This window comes from Cavia porcellus, unplaced genomic scaffold, assembly GCF_034190915.1.
Source record: "Cavia porcellus strain 051 isolate PalLab524CR breed Dunkin Hartley unplaced genomic scaffold, mCavPor4.1 scaffold_8, whole genome shotgun sequence".
Classification (NCBI taxonomy): domain Eukaryota; kingdom Metazoa; phylum Chordata; class Mammalia; order Rodentia; family Caviidae; genus Cavia; species Cavia porcellus.
The window spans coordinates 57,031,630-57,051,898 of record NW_026947491.1 but is presented as its reverse complement, the minus strand read 5'-3'; the positions used below and the strand labels follow the sequence as shown (position 1 = coordinate 57,051,898).

The following is a 20,269-nucleotide window of genomic DNA, read 5'->3' as shown; positions in this document are numbered from 1 at the left end:
ACATCAAGTTCGTGTCTCCTAAAATCAAGAAAACAAGACATTATGGCAGCCATCGCTGATTTAATATCATCTTGCTTTGAAGTCCTACCATGCTTTTGTTTTTTTGTTTCCATTGGTTCTATCCTGTTGTCTTACTCGATTTTAATATGTGTGATAGTATAAACAAATTTTTTAAAGGAAAATGAGATATTATAGTAGCCATTATTCATTTTCTCTTATTTGGTTTTGAATGTCCTATAATACTTACATTCTCTTGAATGGTTTTATATTATTTTGTTATGTTTGATATTATTGTGTGTGAAGGTATGCTCAACTATTTCAAAGAAAAGAGACATTATAGTAGTTACTGTTGATATCTGGTTATCTTACTGTGAAGTGCTGTGTTACTTGCATTGTTCTGTTCTGATTTGCTTTGTTCTGTTCTCTTTTGTTTTATTCCCTTTAAAATAAGATCAAAAAAATAAAATCAAAGAATGAATTTCAGAGGACAATGGAGGTTAAGAGTAGGAAAGATTTACTGAGAAACAGTAACAGCTTCTGAAAGACAAGAGGGGTCCGGGAGGTAGGGGGCCACCAAGGTCCTCTGTTAGCAAAGTCACACTGTGTTTAGAAGAGAGGTCGAACTGCCACAAGCCTATAGCATTACAAGTATAGCTGCTTAGCTAATAAGTGGTCCAATAGTGGAGCAGGTCATGTAGCAAGGGCACATGCTATAAACAAAGGTATTTTTGGGAAGGGATGGGTCTGCTGCTCTGGTCACCCACCTGGATGACTCATCCCTATCTGGACTTTACCAGACCAGGTAATACCAACTACAATACATTTCCAACTTAGTATTTATCCCTTAGGAAAGCATGTAGGCCTGGCCATTGCATCTTTATCTTGAGGCCTAGTCTTCTTCAGATTTGCCTTCTGCCACAATTCTTACATCTTCATTTTTCAGCTAACTTCTTTGAGAGCCTAGTCTTTCTGTGACTATGTTTTAATTTGTAAGTAACTTAAATGCCTATAATACTAGGTTCAGAAAACAGGTCAGGTAAAGGGAAGGAAGTCTGAATATAAAATTTAAGTAGTAATTAACTAGTATAAGTATTAAACTGCAATCATTTTTGGTAAATGTTGCTTTGTATAGAGTAATCATTAATAAAACCTGGTCTACTATTTATTCAATAAATGAAAAGATAAATACCTTTCCTTATTTTCAGGCTTCATGCATTTGCATTGTGCTTTTGTGATGAACCCATTATCTAGTGCTGGGATTGGGGGTTTGAGTGCTACACTATCCTAGGGGTGGAGTCAGGATGTAATGTAATGTAATGTAATGGCAGGAAGAAGGCGTGTCTTGCTCTCTCTCTCTTTGCCAGTTTCCTCCTTGCTGTTTGTAGCTGCCATGAACTGTGGACCAGCCATGCCACCCTGCCTTGGAGCCAACTGAGTATGGACTGAAACCTCCAAAAACTGTAAGAAATAAACCTTTCCTTTCCCAACTTTGGGCTTCAGCTATTTTGTCTCAGCAACGAGTAAAAGGTAACTAAGACAGAATTTGGTACCGAGGAGTGGGGTTGTTTGCTGTGACTATACCTGATCATGTTTTTTGAGAGGCTTTGAAAATGGCTTGTGGGCAGAGTTTGGAAAGGTTTGGACATGTCATCTGGATGCACAGCACTGGAGCAGCTGAGGCTGTTCTGTAGAGGAGATTCTGGTCAGAGTTCAGAAGACCAGAACTCTGATAGAAAGCCTGATGGTAAAACCAGGCTTGGGAGGTTTCTGCTGAGAAGGACTGTATTGGTTGTTGGACTTCCCATGATGTGTGTTATGGCTTGGCAAAAAGTTTGCATTTTGCTCATGCCCAGAGACTTTGCCTGAGAATGAGACAAAAGGCAATGGACTGATTAATCTGGAAAAGGAAATTTCAAAGCAGCCGAATGTTGAGGCTGTGGCATAGCTATTGTTGGGGGCTTTTTGGCCAGCTTTATGCTGAAAATCAAGAGCAAAGAGCCCAGCAGGATAATTTACAACTCTCTGAATTTGGCCAGAAGGAAACCTGGGATTGTAAAGAGTTGAGACTGATTGCTGAAGAGAAACAAAGAGATAAGAAAGATGGCCTCAGGGGATCCCAGGAAGCCACGGGTCCCCACCCTTTGCCCCCAAACTGCAAAGGTGAAAGAATTTGCTCAGAGGAGAAAGCTGAAGAACACCATGCTCCAGAATGGTGACGGAGGCCACATGAGGTTCCAGAATGACAACAGAGGCCACATGAGGTTCCAGAATGGCAGCAACATAGAGAAGCCTTTCTTCACAATCAGGTTCACAGAGCCCAGTGATACAGGCAATCGATCCCTACAGCCAAGAGAGAAAAAAGCCTGGCTGCTGCTCCAACTGGCAACAGATCTTGGCAGCATCCACAAGGTACTGATTTTAGGTACAAGGAAAATGCACAAATTCTGAGGGTAAGATGGCTTCCACCCCTATTGCAAAGGGCCTAGGAGGCCAGGCAGTGTGCCTCTGAGAGGGAAATTTGTAAAGATGTAAGGGTGAAGCCAAAGATGCAGTGCAGATCCCAGAAGTTTGGAAAATCCAGGAACATGGGTCATCCAAGGAAAGCTGCAAAAAGCGAGAAGAGAGGATTTAAGAGAGAAGCTGCAGGAGTTGAAATCCCTGAAAGTGCCAAGGGGGTGAAATCATCGAAGCCTTTTGCAACCAGATTGCTTCAAATGCTGAGCATGGAACTCTAGGACTTAATGTTTGTCCTGCTGGCTGTTGGACTTGCTTTGTTTCCAATGCTTTATATTCCTGTTTGTAAGTTTTGGAATGGTAATGTTTATCTTGTGTCTTTGCATTTCTGAAATGTTTAAGCTTGTTTCATTTGTACAGATGGTTACAGGTGAGTTTTCCATAGATCTTGGAGGAGACTTGGGACTTGGACTTTTCAACAATGCTGAAACTATTAGGATCTTGGCAACTCTTGGAGATGGACTAACTGTCTTTTGTATAAAGGATGTACATGAGTCCTGGGGGCCAGGAGTGGAATATTATGGTTTATATCTGTGGCCTCCAAGCCTCACGCCTTTGCATTGTGCATTTGTGATAAACCCATTGTCTAGCACTTGGATTGGGGGTGTAAGTGCTACACTGGCCTAGGGGTGGAGCCAGTATGTAATGTAATGGCAGGAAGAAGGTGTGTCTTGCTGTCTCTTTGCTGGTTCCTGCTTGCTGTTTGCAGCCACCATGAACTGCGGCCCAGCCATGCCACCCTGCCTTGGAGCCAACTGAGTGTGGACTGAAACCTCCAAAAACTGTAAGAAATAAACCTTTCCTTTCCCAACTTTGGGCTTCAGCTATTTTGTCTCAGCAATGAGTAAAAAGTAACTAAGACAGTTGTAACTAAAATGATTTTGTCATAGGTACTGTCAGTATGCATATTTTCATAGACCTGTAAAGAATGTCAAATCAATGGTATTGAGCAGTATTTTTTTTCTAGTCTTAACAGGAGACATCTGGGCTGAAATTAAGAAACAGTATTATGAGCAACAACATATTACTGAAAAAGCAGTTGAGAGTTTTTATCCTTAGGTATTTTTAAGACCACATATCATTCTCTACAGTGGATATTCCATAATTTATGATAGCTAGTGTCCAGGATAGTCTACAATGATCCTTGCTTCCATGGCATTTATGCCCTTCAGTAATCTCCTGCTCAAATTCACTTAAGGTTGGTACTGAATATGGCAAAGATGATATGTGAGTTCCAAGGCTTAGTCATAAAAGGCACTGCAGTGCCTGCTTTGGTCTCCTTGATTAATTACTAGCTTTCAAACAAGTCAGCTGCATGTTGTGAGAACATTCAAGTAGCCCTGTAGAGAAGCCCATGTAGCCAAAAGTCTTTGCCAACTCATCAAACATGTCAGAGTCACTTTGAAAGTGGATTCTCCATCTCCAGTCAAGTCTTCAGATGAATGCAGCCCTTACAAACATCTGACTGCAACCTTTTAAGACACTGAGACACAACTTCTGGAGTAACTCTTGAATTTTTGACTCCCTGAAATTATGAGAAATAGTGAAATGATTTTTATAATCTTAAGTCACTAAATTTCAGGATATTTATTACACAGCAATAGTTCATATCATCAATAAATAAATATTTATGCTGCTATGCAAAATATTTTGCTTATGGGCTGAACCGGTCATGACATAAAGTAACTCTTGCTTTATAACTTTAATGTTTTAACAACTTAACATGTCTTAAACTACGTCTTATAATGTTCTCACAAAACAAGAATCTGCCAATGATACTTAATGAACTCATTAATACTTAATGAATTCATTAAATTCAAGTATTATTGTAATTCCTACAAGTATATAGCCTCTGAAGACTAAATCTTGAAGAAACCAAACACTGAATAGGTCTAAAAGGATGAGCAGATGGAAGCAGATAACAAAAAACTCCCCAAAAAGAAAAAGCTAGGGCCAGATGGTTCATAGGTTAAGCCTGTGAATAAAAATTTAAAGAATTAATGCAAATCTTCAAATTCTTCCAAAAGCTAAAGAAGGACTACTTCCAAAATTCACTTTATAAGTGACTTTACTAACCAACACATCAAAGTCAGACAAAGAAATTGCAAGTCAGTATCTCTGATGAACAGATGCAAAAATTCTCAGCAAATAGCAAGTCCAGTACCACAATAAAATGATCAGATGCCCTGATCAATTATCCAAATTAGGAATTAAGAAAACAATCTCATTTTGACAGCAACAAAAACAAAACAAAATTTAGGAGTAATCTAAAGGAGCAAAAGATCTGCAGAATAAAAACTACAGCTTGCTGACAAAAGAACCTAGGAAAAGCATGAATAAATGAAAAGATATCCTAAGTTCACAGACTGGAAAAGTTAACACTGTTAAAATGTTTATAATCAAAGCAATCTTCAGTTTCAGCACAATCATCATCAAAATTCTAGTGGTATTTTTAAAAATAAGAAGTGGAAGAAACAATCCTAACGTTTGTAGGGAAATGACAAAAGACATTAAATAACCAAACTAAACCTGAAAAAAATATAAGGCTAAACTTATCATACTTCTTAACCTTAAATAATAATACAAAGATGTATTAATCAAAACAGTAATGGTATTATCATAAAAGTAAACATACCAATCAATGGAACAGAAGAGTCCTGAAATAAACCTGTTATCAGTTGATCTTTTCAAGAGCATCAAAATGTGCAATGGGTAAAGGATGGTTCTTCAACAAATGATATTGGAAAAATTGGCTATCTGTATACTTATACATAAAAATTAACTTGAACGGATTAAAGACATAAATGCAACATCTGAAATTGTAAAATTTCTACAAGAACATACAAGAGAAAGGTCTTTAATATTGGTCTTGCCAATGTTTTGTTGCGTATATGGCACAAAATCACAGGCAACAGAAGCACAAATAAACAAGCAAGACTATAACACTATATTAAAAAGCTTCTGCACACTAAAGGAAGCAATCAACAAAATGAAAAGGTGCCAGGCCTGGTGGTCCACGCCTGTAATCCCAGCATTTGAGAGGCTGAGGCAGGAGGATTCCTGTGAGTTAAGGGGGAGCCTGAACTGCATAGCAAAATGCTGTCCCAAAACAACAACAAAATAAAAAATAAAAAAAAGAAAACAAATAACAAAAAATAATCAGTGGTAAAGGAGAAAACCATGTATCTGATAAGGGATTAATATCTCAAATATCTATATTTGTATAAGTACTTTAATACCAAAGAAATAAAATGAATGACCCGACTAAAAATTGGCAAAGTATCTGAATAGACATTTCTCCAAAAACACGTAAATGGCTAACAGGAACATAAAAATACTTTCACTGTTACTGCTCATATGCAAAATGCAAACCAAAACCATGAGATATCATCTCACATCACTTAGGATGGCTATTATCAAAAAGATAAGAGATAATGTGTTGTTAAGGGTTTGGAGAAAAGGGAATTTTCATATACTGTTGGTGAGAGTGAAAACTGGTATAGTTATTATGGAAAATTACATGGAGGTTCCTCAGAATACTAGAAATAGAATCATCATATGATCCAGCCATCCTGTTTCTTGGTACATATTGAAGGGAAATGATAACAGTATTGTAAAGGTTGATACACTATGTCAACTTGAGAAGTTTAGAAGTTTAACTGAGGACTCAGCAAGGAGCCAGGCTCCTTACTGTGTAAATATCCTTATCCTGTGCAAGAGGAGGGCACAGATATTTTGTGAGTGCTACACATGCTTAGGGTGGGGGTGGAGGGTGGGCCAGTGGGGTGGTGTTAGCCTGTGTATAATATAAAAAGAAGAGGCCTGTTCCCTCTTTTTGCTCTGACTGCTGCCTTGAAATGTTGTTCTGTGCCATGCCACTCTGCGTTAGAGCCAGCTGATTATGGACTGAAACCTCCACAACAGTGAGCTTAATAAACCTTTCCTTCCTTCTTTTTGGGTGTTGGATATTTTGCTCCAGAAATGAGAATAAAGTAACTAAGACAAGTATCTTGAAAACATACCCATACTCAGTCCAGCATTAGTCACATAAGTCAAGATACAGAAACAATGTAACTGTACAGACAAGATGAAAAGATAAAAGAAAATGTTATAGAAGTGGGGGGGGAGTCAAAAATGTACACACATTTCAGCAGCTTACCATATTAATAAATGTCTTGAAGTTAATGACTACCACTTTGAGCACTTCTTGTAATTGTAGAGACCAAAGGTAACTTGTATTAATCTCTTGATGTCCCAATATTTAGTATTAAAATACTTATACAAGTTTTTCTTTTCCAGATGTACATGTGTAGATTTGGCGCATTTTTCTCTCTCTCCCTCTCCCAAATCTGTGTTCAGTTGAAAAGTATGTTAAACAATGATAAGTATTACTAATATTAGGCATCTCCTTTGTCTGTTTTTGATACACACACACACACACACACACACACACACATACTGCTTTTTTTTTTCATACTTTTTGAGACAGAATTTCACTATGTGGTTCAGGCTGGCCTTGAACTCACTTTGTAGCCCAAGCTGGTCTTCAATTCGAGGCAAACCTTCTGCCTCAGTCTCCTGAGTGCTGTATCCTTTCTTATTCACACTGCCAAATGCCAAATGTTTTCCAGAAAGTTCATACCAAGGTATACTCACGTCTGCCATAATAAGGACAGATTCAACAATTTGAAAGTTTTTGTTAGATGGAAAATAAACTATAGTTTTATCTGCATTTATTTGATTACTACTGGGTTTAAGCATTTAAAGTAATAATTACTATGTTTTATATATCTTTTTGGACTTGTATATTCATGCCCTTTTATTTTTACTGGTCTGAAAGTGATCTTGACATGTTAGCACTTTAAACATTAAACCTTTGATATGTATTACTAACACTTTTCCCAGGTTGGCTTGTGTTTTCTTGACATGAGAAAATTTAAAATTTTTATATAGTCAACTCACTTTGTAAAGTTCTTCCAATATTTTCATAATTAGCTTATCACTAGATCAATAAAATATTCACTTGTATTTTTCTATAGTTTATGGGTTTTTAAAATACATTCAATAATTCTTTATTAGAGGAAAAAAACCTGAAAATCTCACCATGTCTCCTTCACTTCTATTGAAAGTTATGCCACTCATTTATGATGCCACCTTTTTTATCAAGGAATTTTTTCTGGTACTAGGGAATGAACCCAGAGTCTTTGGATTAAGCTACATCCTTACTCTTTTAAAAAAGTTTTTAGTTTGAAACAAGGTGTAAGTCACTAAATTGTTCAGGCTAAACTCCATCTTGCAAGTGCCCTGGTTCAACTCACATACCCAGCCTCTATGAAACTCTTACACAGTATTATATGGGTATGTGTAATGAGCTCTGTAATCTCTTATGGTCTATTGGTTTGGGGGCGGCTGCTACACTGTGTTCGATTACTAACTTCTATTCAATCATCAAGAACCATTACATTCTCCTTCAGAAACCTAGCTTCTTCCAAAGATGTACTGGCTCTCCCTATTTGCATCTTCATCTCGCATAAAACTTCGCCTTATATGCACAACAGCACTGAGCTTACCCATTTACATTCTTGGGGGCAAGGAACACATGTACAACATATGATCACTGAAATTAGATTAATGGGATTTGCATTACAAGGCAGTAAAACCGTAACAGTTTTTAATATCACAAAAAAATGAAAACAGGCAATTCCCTTATTCATGTACTGTCCATTTCGAAACAACTGTACTGCTAAGTGATGCCTAGTCACTGTCCTAGGCGGTTCACCACTTAGGGGGAAGAGATCTGTAAATCTAGGTGATTGAATACAGTGCGATTGAGTAACAAAATTAGCATGTACACGAAGGGAGACATTCAGGGCATGCTAAGGAGTATTTCAAAGCAGCAGGCATACCTATAAGGTGGGTTAATGATGTTTCTTTAAATGTCAAACAATTTCTAATTAATCTGACAAAATGCAGCAATTTACATTAATTTATCCTTCAGCTTGAGAACTTTTCATGGCACTTTGGATAGGATGAGCAAAGTGAATCGATGCCTGTAGTCAGGGGAAGGTGGTAAAAGCCCTGATCCGACCAGAATGGGTACAATGGAATGTTAACCAGACGACAAAGATGAGACACAAACCTTTTCCTATCAGGTTTCTCATCTACATGTCACTTTCTTGAGTTGGTTTAAAGGCGATACACACTGCCTGGGGTCCTTGTGAGAGCAGGTGAGCACCATCCCAGGTGCCATCCTCGTGCATCTGTCGGCACTCTCAAACCTAGGACTAGCCCTGGCCAGAGGTGAACGCAAACCTGACGTCAGGAGAGCGTGACGACATCGACCTGACGCAAATCACAGGGCGGGGCCAGGCAGCTCACCTCAGAGCGCCGCCGGCTCCAGCGAGCTATGAACTGGACGCTCCCGTTTTAGTCCGAGGCTGTGACAGTCCGAACAGCGGAAGCCAGAGCGCCATGGGAGCGTAGGAGCGGCGGTCTCCCCGCTTCTGACCCTGCTCGCGTCTTCGGTGAGGCCTAGCCGTGGCCCCGGCGCCGCCGCCTGACGTGGTTACGCGCACGCAGACTGCTGCGCACGCTCGTTCCCTGAGAACCCGGAAGTGCGAGGGAGCGCAGAACCACGTGGGTCGAGCTGGAGCTCAGCTCGCATGGGGGAGGCTATCCCGCTTGCCGCCCCGGTCCCCGTGGAACAGGCGGTGCTGGAGACTTTCTTCTCGCACTTGGGTATCTTCTCTTACGACAAGGCCAAGGACAATGTGGAGAAGGAACGAGAGGCCAACAAGAGTGCGGGTGCCAGCTGGCTCTCGCTGCTGGCGGCCTTGGCGCACTTGGCCGCGGCCGAGAAGGTCTATCACAGCCTCACCTACCTGGGGCAGAAACTAGGTATCTTCGCGCCTACCCCTACCCCTAGAGGAGGAACGAAAAGGGGTGTATGCTCCAGGCGGCACTAGCTTGGGTTTCCTGCCTCTCAACTCGGGCTCCTCCCACTGTTCCTTTCCTTCCCTTGGCTTCCACAAGCCCCGCCCACCGGCCTGCCCCGCTGATAGATTGGCAGATGCGGCGGAAGCTCTTGCAGGGCTGCCGCCAACCCTAGGGGTTTACTGTTTTGCCTCGTGCATGGATTGATTTTATAAATGAAAAATTAACCCAACTCTGTCCTCGTCTTTCTAACTAGTGACACTGTGGTCAGGGAGCAAAGCTTGACAATTCAACCTAGTTGTATTAATATAAAACGACTTGTTTGGCTTCAAGGTTAAGGCCCCTTGAATGTTAGAACTACGCAATCCTATCCATCCGTCATAGTTCCTCAGTACATAGTTAATGAACGAAGAATAAATGGATACTGGGCAGGAAAGACAAGAAATATGCCAAACCCTAGAAGAAGCTACTTAAAGGGAAAGTGCTAGACACTTTCAGTGCCTTGTGTTAAGTCTTGCCTCTGAAAATAAGATACAGGAGCTCATTCAACCGACTTTCATTAGTAACAACAGCTGGTGCAACTGGTATGAGCAAATATGAGTGGATAAAAGGAAGTAATCAATGTAGGTGCAAAGACTATACATGCTAAGTATTACTTGTAATAATGACAAACCCAGGGTATTTGGGGTGTTTTAGTGCTTTGGCCTATTTTGGCACGTTGATTATATAGTATGAACAGAACCTGGTATGAATAAAAGTACATTATATACAATATAAGACTAGAAATGAAAAATAGGTTGTAAATTTCATTTTGATTTCCCTTTTACATTGCCTGAAGGGACCACTTACTGACCTGGGAAACTCTACAGGGGCAGGGTTTTTGAAATTTGTATGCTGCAGCTATTGAAATAGCTTGTTTAGTTATGTAAATATATTGGCAAAAAGCTAGTCAGAGTTTCACCGTGTGTGTGTGTGTGTGTGTGTGTGTGTGTGTGTGTGTGTTTCCCTCTTTTTACAGTGGCATCTCTCACAAATTGCAGTTGTTGTTACTATGTTATGATTCTCCTTTCTAAGAATTAGCAAATTGTATATGCCATAGCAAAGTGATAGAGCCCAGACAAGCCTACCTTTGAATTACCAGGTCGACTGTATTCATATAATTTGTTAAAAATGTATACATATAATTTATTATATTTTATATATACATAAATATGTATATATATTTATATAATGAAAATGGGCAGGGATCTAAGTGTAATTTTAAAATAGATACTATTCTGGCAATTCTAGTTGTTTTTATATTACCCCATTTAGAAAAAAATGGTGATTGATCCAAGTGCCACAATTCTTAGATGATGATGATGATGATTGGCTTATCAATATGAATTTGATGAAAACTGAAGATTTACTTCCCAGAAAAAATGTGTGCACTAAACATTTTGCATATAAAATGAAGGGGTGTTAATTGGATTTCCTAAAGCCTATTTACAGACTCCAGTTAAAAAGTATGTTACTTTAGTAATACATTGTATAAATAGGGTTTTTGTGTAAATAGAATTAGCTGCTGTATGTAAGAACATGTGCATGAGTCCTTCACTGTCTCCTATTTGAAGTGGCCGTTATTATGCAAAGTGGTGAGTTCTGCTTGAACTCTTAGCTGGTTTGGATGGGCCTGAGAGTTTGAAATTATCTTACAGTCAGTTCCTGCTGTGAAACAGGCCTAGACACTGCTAGGCTCCCAGGTGATATCACTTTTGAATAAATGTTCTGGAAATGACATGTTTAATTTTGCCTCAGGACTTACATATAAAAAGTATCAGTGCAGTTAATGTAAATTCCAGAATTTAAACTCTTTACATTTTTTGTTGTTGTTTTGTATTGGAGCATATGGGATATCAGTGTGATTACAATAGGATCTCATGATTATTAGATTGACTGTCCATTTTCTTAAAACACAGGGAAAAATTTTTATGTTGCTATATAAGATTTCCATGTTCTATAACTACTTTAACAGTTTTATATTTTCTTTATAAAGCAAGACAAAATTTGTGCTTACTTTTAAAGATTCAAAATATATTTTGGAAAAGTTTTTTTCACTTTATTGAGGTGTAATTAACAAAAATTGTATACATTTAGATGTACAACTATTTTTGATATACATTGTGAAATCACCACGGTGGAGGTAAGTAATGTAGCATATATGCATATCGTAATATCTGTCTTTCATCTTTTTAAGAACACTTAAGACTGTCTTCACAAGTTTCAAGTGAAAATTAGCCTTTTTTATCTCAGACCTGTAGCGGTGAATCCTTATTATAGATGCAAATGTGGGCTTTCAAACAAAAGATAGACCTGACAGTAGCCTTCTGTTCCTGTCTTGGCTCTGTTACTTAAAAACTTTGAGCAGTGCCCTTATCTTGGCACCTTCTCTTTCCTTTGAGTGAAGAATTATATCTGTTTGGAAAAGGATCATTGACTAAAACCTACTGACTCACTCACTACCTGTGAAGGATTTTAGGTCATACTTTTCTCTTTAGTTTTACTTCTGGAGTTTTCTCAATCTCTTATTGCTAAAATTTGACATTGTAGAAAATGAGAACTGATGTTTAAAAATTATCATTAGTAAGAATTTGTAGAGTTTAATACCCAAAATGTTTTACATGTTCCTTTAATATATTTGGAATTTTGTCATGTGAGATGAACTGTTGAGATCTTGAAAAATAATGAGGATCCTCAACCAGAACCTTCTGAGAGTAATGCAAAGTAATCATATTTTATAAATTCAAAATATTGAAAAGAGAAAAGAAGTCAAGTGTTTGTGAGTAGGAAAGAAGGTTAGTCTGTTTCCCAGCAGGAAAGAAGGTTAGTCTGCACTGGATATTCCAAACCAGGGTAGTCAACAGATAGGATTGTGTTCTTGAGAGAAAAGAGATCTGTCTAAAAGAAATGCATTGGTGGGCTCTCTCTTCCTTAATATGGTTTCATTTTACGGTTCATGTACTGGACACTGGTGTTTATTGATAAGCTTTTAGAAGTATTCTTTGTATTTGTGTAGTGCTTCCATTCTCCTAGATAACAGTAATCTGATGGGAGTAAGTAGCCTGGTTTCAGGTGCAAAGTTGAATTTTTCACCAAGGCCATCCTGTTGAGCAGTGGAAGTGAGTACAAGTTGAAGTCACCTACCTATGTGACAAAAGCCGGGAATTTACCAGAGTTTTCCAAACTCAGTTATGTATTACTGGGAGTTTTGTTGTATCATTTATAAGTGCAAGAAAATAGGACTAGTATCATTCAGTATGTGGTTTATTCCAGGCCATATTACAGATGTTATTTATTTAATTTTTGTTTAGCAGCTCTATTACTAGTTTCATGTCGACGACAACAATAAGGCTCAAAATGGCTAGGTAGTTTGTACATCATATAACTTTTGAGTTTTGGAGCTAAAATTTGAAACCAAGTCTTTCAGACATCACAATTTTGGGGTTTTGCATAATCATACTTTACTTTCTTCCCAATCTAAGAGATTTTGTCTAGATATGAGCACGGAGACCTATTTATTCTTACCTGGCATTCCATAAAGTCAGGACATATAGACATGGAAGGAAGGGAGACCCTACAGGGTATAGTCCTATCTGCAATGTTAATATCGCTGTCACTAATTTTTTCTCCTTTTAGTAGGAGCTGCTTTGTTTAGATAGCATATTGGAGAAAACACATATTAGTACTTTGAAGAGTCATGATTTAAGTTGGGTGACCAACAATTCAGATTTGTCCTAGATCAAAGGTTCCCAGGCATGGGACTTTGGAGGGGCAGTGGCAGTACTAGGGTTTGAACCTAGAACTTTTGAACTAAATTATAACCCCGGACCTTATTTTAAGTTTGTCTTTTGAGACAGGACCTATCTAAGCTACTTAGTTGTCTGAATGGGATTGATCTTTGCCTCGCCTCATCTTCTCAGAGTACAAGATTGCAGAGATGTGCTACCACATCCCATAGAGAACATGGTTTTAAACTGGATTAAACTAGGCTATCATACAGATTCTGCTGCTGGCAAACTAGGGTGGGAAGGTCATTTGAGCCAGTGAATTTGAGACCATCCCGGGCAACATGGTGAGACCCTCATCTCAAGAAGCAAACAGACAAAAACCCTAGACTCAGGAAGCCAATCTTTCAATGCTAAAGCCTGCAAAGTCCTGGGAAAACTGGGACAGCTGGTCATCATAGTAGTAAGGGATGGGAGATTCATTTCTTGAAACATCAAACTAAAAATACTATAAAATGGTTCATTTATTAAGTAGATATTTTAAAAATACCTTGATAAATTGAAACTGATTAATATGTTTAGTAAAATAACCATTATTACATTCCAGGTTTATTAACAAAAAATTTAAACAGGCACCTATCTTAGATTTTTGTAGATTCCTAGAAATTAGTGTTTTAAATGTACTGTTTCTTTTTTCTTTGCTGGCTCTTTGGGGGATGCCAGATTGCTTAAGAAATCATTCATGAAGTTGGTTCTAATTAGAAATATGATTAATCATATATAAATCTGGAAATAAATGATATCTATGCTATTTGACCTTTTTTAACTTATAAAAAGTGAGTTGGCTTTATTTTTGTTGATTTCTTTTGGAACCTCTAAATCATAACAACAGCCACTTACAATTAGTTACTAACAGCCACTTACAATTAGTTACTGGTCTTAGTAAGTCAGAACATGGTACTTATTATATCTTACAGTGTCAGTCTTGTCAAGAGTGCTATGACTTTCTTTTTTTCCTCTGAGATCTCAGTATGTATTCTTGCATATAAGGAGTGTGTGTGTGTATGTGTGTTTGTGTGTATTTTTGTTTTCTGTTGTGGCCTGAAAGATAAGATTTTTCAAAGGAAAATGCAACTCTAAAGCAGAAACAAAAAATTCTTATTTACCAGAAATAGGAAAAGTGTTTTTGTAATGAATACTTTGTTTTGTTTTAAATATATTTATGTGAAAATAAAGGCTTTTAGAGCCAAATTGATAGTATTTGCTAGGTTAGTGATGCTTTGAAATAAATCTCAATGCTTATTGTAGTGCAGTGGCAGAGAATTAGTACCTGGTTGAGACAATCCTACATGACTGTACCAAGTATTCATTCAGGTCATTCCTCAGTAAAATTATGATCCTAAAGTGTTTGTATCCCAGTCAGGGTCAGAGAAATGACAGCGGTGAGTTCTGTGCTTCCTGTTGTTTCCTTTTGGCTGCTGGGAGGTGTTGGTTATTCAGGCTTTTCTTTACCTATTGTTTGCTCCTGTCATTTGCCTACTAGGTGGTCAGTCTTTCTTTAGCAGGAAGGATTCCATTCGCACCATCTATACATCCCTGCATAATGAGCTGAAGAAGGTGGTGACAGGCCGAGGAGCTCTGGGTGGGACTGCTCCGCATGTGGAAGAACTCCTTTCCCACCTATCAGAGCAGCTCTGCTTCTTTGTTCAGGCTCGGATGGAGATCGCAGACTTCTATGAGAAGATGTACACCCTCAGTACACAGAAGTTCATCAATGCTGAAGAGCTTGTGGGCCTTCTGGACACCATCCTCAAGAAATACAGCTCCAGGTGAGTCCGGGTGTAGGGGGAGGATGTGGTAGCTTTCTCAATCCCATGTAGGCTCTGAATTTTTCCTACTATCCTGAAATAACTAGTAAAATAACTGGTGAAAAAGAAGTAACTATATTCCATTTTATACATGTTAATTTATCATCAGTTATGCATTTGGCTCTTGGAAACTTTTGTAACTGGTAGCAAAATACTGAGAATGAAGTAATTATTAAAAATTACATTATATGTTATTTTGTTGCTTATGAAAGAGAGTTGTGTATAAAATAATGTCACATTTTAGTAAATCACTATTTGAACAAGTGTTGACGCTTCCTAAATAGTAATCTTTGTGAGTTATCTCCTCTGATGGAGCCATCACTCTTTTCTTTTTTAATCAGGAATTGAACTCAGGACCTTGGTTGCCAGGTAGGCACTGCACTGCTGAGCTACACCTCGAGCTGCATCACTCTTAACATGTATTAGAAACACCTTTAGTTGCTTTCAGTGTATATGACATATACTTTGGTTTGTTTCAGACTTCATTGGTTTAAGCAGGCATCTGCTTTTGGGGAATGTATACTGTTTTTTTTGATAGCCAAAAAGTTTTTTGGAGATGAATTGAAGCTTTTTAAAAAGATATTGATCAAGTGAAGAATTGTTCTTATTGGAAGGACATTGCTACTTATAAAGGAATGAGACTGGTTATGATACACTGGTCTCTCTAGCCAAAAGGGCAATATGAACACATTTCAGAAGCATTATGAATATCATAAAAGTGAATGACTTTTTTGAATGACTCAAAAAAACAATGACTTATTTTTCTTAACTTGGAATCTGACATAGTATCTGCATATAGAAGCTGCTGAATTTTTGTACTGACTGAAAAGTGGTTTCTTTCAGGGATACCATGCATTTGGATATATGAAATCAGATATGTTTGCTTCATGTATAGAGGTAATTATATTCCCAAATGAAAGCTAATACATGTGTGATTAATGGAATGGAAGGAGTATAAAAAGTAGGGAGATTAAAAGGCTTCATGGAGGAATAGAATCTCAGATGAGCTTTCATGCAAAGGTAGACGTTTCAGAGCAAAGGAAAAGGAAAACAGGTGCTTTGTGGTGAGAATGTATGTTCAAAAAGAAAACGGTCTGAGACATTTGGTATGTGCTGTTCTCTCTTCCTGAAATGTTCTTGCCTTAGTTGTCTTCTCATCTGTCTTAGTTCAAATGTCAGAGAAACTTTAGCTACAAAATTATCTTTTATTTAGTCACTATCATAGTCTTCGTTATTTTTTCATAGCACTTACTGCTGAGAAATTACTGTTACTTGCTTATAGTTTTTTTAAAAATTTCTTGTGAACTAGAATGTAAGCTTCATGACAGCCTTTGTGTCCTCAGAACTTGGTACAGAAGACGTACTAGAAGCTCAGGGAATGAGTGTTCCAGATGTAACTATTTTTTTGGAGTTTATAAGTATTGGGAACTGGAAAGTTTTTCAACAGGGCAGTCTCGTGTTACCATTTTTTTTTTTTATTTTAAAGAGAAAAAATGAAACAAATGTTCAAAACAAGATAATTAGAGGGTGACAATTGTTAATATATTACATATTATTATCTTTAAATTAGTTACTCAGTGTCCAGGGTATCTGCATTTAATTGTCCAAACAATATTAGCACAAAACTTTCTTTTCAATGAACTAAGAGAAATTAGTACTATAATTATCTTAAATATATATAATTTCAGCTTCTTACACTAGGAAGATAATATGTTTACACATTAGAGTCTGACTTATTTCACTTATGAGTATGGTCTCTAGTTGCATCCATTTACCTATAAAAGTCCCAAGCTTATCTTTCTTAATGGCTGAGTAGTACTCCATTGTATAAAAAACGCTACATCTTTTTATCCTTTCTTGGGTTAATGGGCATTTAAATTGTTTCTAAGATCTAGGTATTACAGATTGTGCTGCTATAAACATGGGTGCACATATATCACTATGGTATAATGTTTTTAATTCTTCTAGAAAGATATTCAGAAGGGGAATAGCTGTGTCAAATGACCTCCAGTCCCAGTTTTTTGAGGACTCTCCCTCCATACTTCCAGAGTGGTTGCACCAGTCTACATGCCCACCAACAACGGAAAACCATTCCTTTTCCCCCATATCTCCTCCAGCATTTGATATAGCCATTCTTTGCAGGGTGAGGTGGAATCTCAGTGTTTTTTTAATTGGCATCTCTTGAATGACCAGTGACGTTGAACATTTTTTTCATGTATTTATTTGCTGTTTGTATTTCTTCATCTGAGAAGTTATTGTAGTCAGGGATTGTACACAGAGAACAATTAGGATCAAGACATGGAGTTTATAATATTATTTTTATAATGGTCACTGGGAGTTAACACAGGAAAATGCAGGAAATCTATCCACAATACCAAAGACATAGAATATTTAGTCAGCCTAAATCCCACAGCAATGTCCCATATGAGTCCAGATAAAAACCCAGAGCTCAGGACAACGCCTCCCACGAATCCAACTGGAGGTCCAGAGCCCACAAGAAGGACTCACACCAGTCTCTTTTACGGATCCATGCTGGGAAGACCCAAGGGTCAGCAGTGGGAGCCAGAAAGTCTATGCCAGCAGGTTGAAGGAGCTGTGCTAGTTGGATGAGGGTTCTATGCTGGAGCCGAGAAGTCACACTCACAACAAAGACCAGGGCAGTCCTGAAAGGCACCACAGCTGTCCTCAGCGACACGGAGGCCCCGAGCTCCTCCTCTGACAAGCACAGTCGGGTACATGCCAGGAAGTAACGTGCCAAGTTCATCCTTGTTCATCCTTGGAGACCAAGCGGCACACGTCTTCCCCTCTGGAGCCAGGAAGCAATGCTCAATGTGAGGACCAAAGCTTCTCCAGGAGAACCAACAGCTAAAACTGCAACTTGTAGGAGAACCCTCAATGCCTCCACACAACAACTCATTAACACCTCGACCCTCAACACCTCCCTCCTTCTGCACCTATTTATCCTGGCAGCTTTCCTCAGGTGGAGCATCTTCGCTCAATGCCATGCTGATGTGATCCAGCTGGCATTAAGTTGACCACCAGTTCTTAATCCATAACAGAAGTGTATATTCATCTCAGATGCCCATTTTTGCATTGGGTCTTCAAATTTGGGAGGTCTAATTTTTTTTTTGAGTTCTTTATAGATTCTCAGTAGTAATCCTTTGTCTGACGAACAGCTTGAAAACATTTTTTCCTACACTGTCGATTTTCTTTTCACTTTGTTGGTAGTATCTCTTGCTATGGAAAAGCTTTTTAATATCCCAGTTGTTGATTCTTTGTGATAGTTCCTGTGCAATTGGGATTTTATTCATAAAATCTTTGCATATACCAGTGTGTTCAAGAGTTTTACATATTTGATTTTTCCAGAAGATTTAATGTTTCTGTTTAATATTTAGATCTTTGATCCATTTCAATTTTAGTTTAGTGCATGGTGAAAGGTATGGGTCCAGTTTTAATCTTTGGCATGTGCAGTGCCAGTTTTCCCAACACCACTTATTAAAAAAGCTCTCTTTCTTCCAGTGAATGTGTTTGGTGCCTTTGTCAAAGATAAGGTGGCTTAGTGTGTCTGAAGTTGTTTCTGCATCTTCTAATTTCTTCCATTGATGTTTACATCTGTTTTTTTTTTTGTTTGTTTTGTTTTTTGCTAGTACCACACTACCATCACAGTAGCTTTATAATATAATTTCAAGTCAAGGATTGTGATGCCCCTGCCTTGCCTCTGTTGTCCAGAATTGCCTTTACTATTCTTGGTCTCTTCTAGTTCCAGATAGAATTTTAGGGTTGTTTTCTCTAATTCTATGAGATATGCCATTGGAATTTTGATTTGGATTGTATTGAATCTATGTAACAGTTTTGGAAGTACAGCCATTTTCACTATATTGGTTTTTCCTACCCAAGAGTGTGGGATATCTTTCCATCTTCAATATCCTTTTCAATCTCCTTTTACAGAGTACTGTAGTTTTCAATGTAGGAGTGTTTTACATCCTTCATTAGATTGATTCCTAGACATTTCCTTTTTTTCAATGCTATTGTAAAAGGTGTTATTTCCCTGATTGCTCTTTCAGAGAGTTTGTTAGTCATGTACAAGAAGGCTATTGATTTTTAAATGTTGACTTTGTATCTAGCTATGTTTCTGCATTTGATTATTAAATCTAGTTGTCTTTTGGTGGAGTTTTGGAGTTTAAGTAGAGTATCATGTCGTCTGCAAATAATGATAGTTTCACTTCTTCATTTTCTGTCTTTATTCTTTTTTTTTCTTTCTTTTGTGTAGTTGTTCTGGCTAAAATTTCTAGAATTATGTTGAATAAGAGTGGAGAGAGTGAACATCCTTGTATTGTTCCTGATTTTAGAGAGGTTTTCAGTTTTTGTCCATTTAGTATGATGTTGGCTGTTGGTTTGTAAGAGATGGCATTTATCACATTGAGATGAAGACCATTTATTCCAATTTGCTATAGGTTTTTATCATGAATAGGTGCTGGACTTTGTTAAAAATTATTTCTGCATCTATGGAGATGATCATATGATATTTTGTCCTTGGCTCTATTGATGTGATGTACTACATTAATTGACTTATGTATGTTGAACCATCCCTAGATCCCTGGCTTGAATTCTGCTTGGTATATAATCTTCTTGATGATTTGCTGCATTCTGTTTGCCAATATCTTATTGAGGATTTTTGCATCTATGTTCCTTAGGGAAATTAGCCTGTAATTCTCTGTCTTGGATCCTTTTTTGGTGTTGGTATCAGGATAATGCCTACTTTCATGAATGAATTTGGAAGTGTATTGATTCTCTTTCAGTTTCATTAAAGAGTTTGAGTAGTGGTGTTAGGTCTTCTCTTAATTTCTTATAGAATTCAGCAGTGAATCTGTCAGGGTCTGGGCTTTTCATTGTTGGTAGGTTTTTAATTACATCTTCAATTTCATTGATTTATATTGCTTTATTTAGGGTTTTTATGTCTTCTTGATTCAGTGTTCATAATTCATATGTAGCTAAGAATCTGTCCATTTCTTCTGCATTTTCCATTTTATTAGAGTGCAAGTTTTCAAAGTAGATATAGGCGATCATCTGAATTTCTGCAGGGTCTTTTGTGATTTCACCCTTTTCATTCCTAATTGTGTGGATTGGATTTTCTTTCTTTCTTTCTTTCTTCCTTCCTTCCTTCCTTTGTTTGTTTCTTTCTTTTTGGTA

At 37.8% G+C, this 20,269-nt stretch overlaps 1 protein-coding gene and 1 long non-coding RNA gene across 3 annotated transcripts in view; one reads left to right on the top strand and one right to left on the bottom strand.

The window, feature by feature from the left end:
* Window positions 1–9,031, bottom strand: part of LOC134477348 (uncharacterized) — a 67,455-nt gene extending 58,424 nt beyond the window's left edge. The window contains exon 1 of the long non-coding RNA XR_010049343.1: window positions 8,893–9,031. This is a non-coding gene — a long non-coding RNA (uncharacterized LOC134477348). The remainder of the gene's footprint in view (window positions 1–8,892) is intronic.
* Window positions 8,916–20,269, top strand: part of Kics2 (KICSTOR subunit 2) — a 35,358-nt gene continuing 24,004 nt past the window's right edge. Inside the window, exons 1-2 of one of the 2 annotated variants that reach the window (XM_003476113.5) lie at window positions 8,916–9,411; window positions 14,755–15,040. In XM_003476113.5, the coding sequence (XP_003476161.1) occupies window positions 9,177–9,411; window positions 14,755–15,040 (521 nt within the window). In that variant the 5' untranslated portion in view covers window positions 8,916–9,176. Of the gene's footprint in view, window positions 9,412–9,507; window positions 10,071–14,754; window positions 15,041–20,269 lie in introns of those variants that run through there. The other variant, XM_063255066.1, reaches the window with a different exon arrangement.